Source organism: Amaranthus tricolor, chromosome 6 (assembly GCF_026212465.1).
Source record: "Amaranthus tricolor cultivar Red isolate AtriRed21 chromosome 6, ASM2621246v1, whole genome shotgun sequence".
In the NCBI taxonomy this organism is placed as follows: Eukaryota; Viridiplantae; Streptophyta; class Magnoliopsida; order Caryophyllales; family Amaranthaceae; genus Amaranthus; species Amaranthus tricolor.
This window is the reverse complement of record NC_080052.1, coordinates 30,464,254-30,465,857: the sequence shown is the minus strand read 5'-3', so window position 1 is coordinate 30,465,857 and position 1,604 is coordinate 30,464,254. Positions and strand designations below refer to the sequence as shown.

The 1,604-nt window shown below is 31.4% G+C and overlaps 1 protein-coding gene across 1 annotated transcript; it reads left to right on the top strand.

The window, feature by feature from the left end:
- The first annotated feature begins 400 nt into the window (after nucleotides 1-400).
- LOC130815110 (zinc finger protein CONSTANS-like) lies at nucleotides 401-1,312 on the top strand. Its single transcript, XM_057681467.1, has one exon. The coding sequence runs from the start codon at nucleotides 593-595 to the stop codon at nucleotides 1,067-1,069; it is 477 nt and encodes a 158-aa protein (XP_057537450.1). The 5' UTR covers nucleotides 401-592; the 3' UTR covers nucleotides 1,070-1,312.
- Nucleotides 1,313-1,604: the final 292 nt, after the last annotated feature.

The window sequence follows — 1,604 nt, the reverse complement described above, 5'->3', positions numbered from 1 at the left end:
GTGTCGTGTCCGTGTCTGTTTTAGTGCAACCTAGCTCATCGCCACATGGGTGATCGTGACAGGTTGAAGATGGAATGGAGTCGTAGTCCTCTAGTGTATTTTTTTAGTGCAAATTAAGGAGAATATACATACCTATTTATTTTATTTTAGTATTCATCAAATTCATATTATGCCCACGAATATAATGCAAAACTCCTGAAATTTTATACACGTGTCATTCCGACCGAGTGAGAAAAATTGAGAACATTAAAGAAAGCCTTTTTAAGGCAAGTCACCCATTGAACCCACCTGAAGAATCATATCATATGGTTTATATAATTTACATTAAAAAAATATAAAGGAAATAATGACAAGAGCCACATCCTCTCACCTCTAATTGTCAATAGAAATATAGAATAACCAAAAAGAGAGAAAAATAAAAATATCTTCTTTCAAATCTCCAAAAACCCACCTCAAAACCAGCCTATTTTTTCACATTAACAATACTTCAACTTGCATATCTTTTTCCTTTCTTTCCACATTTTCCCCCCTATAAATTGGTTAAATTAACCAATGAAATAAACAAAATTATTCTCTTTTTTCATGATTAATAATGAGGGTTAAGAAAAAATGTGAGCTTTGTAGCAATCTTGCTACAATATATTGTGAATCAGATCAAGCAATTTTGTGTTATGAATGTGATTCAAAGGTTCATGGTGCTAATTTTCTTGTTGCTAAACATTCAAGGATTCTTCTTTGCCATGTTTGTCAATCTCCTACAATTTGGTCGGGTTCCGGGCCCAAGTTCGGGCCTACAGTCTCTGTTTGCCCTCCATGTCTTGTTTCTAAACCGGGTGTTGCAAGAAATCAGCTACATAGAGATGTAAATAATAATAGAACTACTACTACCCATCAAGAAGAAGAAGAAGAAGAAGAAGATGATGATGATGATGATGATGATGTTGATGATGATGATGGTGATGACGATGATGATGATGATGATGAAGATGGCAATAATGGTTTTCATGACGATGATGATGAAGAAAATCAAGTTGTTCCATGGTCATATTCAGCGTCACATCCACGGTGAAATGTATAGATCAGTTAGGTGAGAAAATATCAATTAGAGTGATTCTATGTATTGTTATGTATGTCTGTTTAAATTTGTTACATTTAAAGAAAAAAAAAACAAATATTGTTCTTGGTTATGTGTTCTACACTGTTAATTATAGGGTTAACGCAGTTGATTAATCTGCTTTGTGTTCTGTTTACTCTTGCTTAATTCTCTTGTTTTGAATGAGTTTTTATTTTTAATGTTAAATTTGATAAAATTATTTTATAAAACTTATTATGATGCTAATATATATGACTATATGAGTAACAATTACCAAATCAGTCTTAAACATTCATAATCAAATTTAATTATTAATTATTTTGTCCAAGACCAACAATGTCAACAATTCCTCCTATAGTTTATATAATAATGTTGATATAAAGGGATGTATGGTGGGCTCCTATGGGAAAATTATAAAGTATGAATCCTCATTATTTTATTCCATGGTAGGAGAGAATTTTGATTTGATTTTAAATGAAATGGATTATTAAGTACTTCTACTAATTGTTTT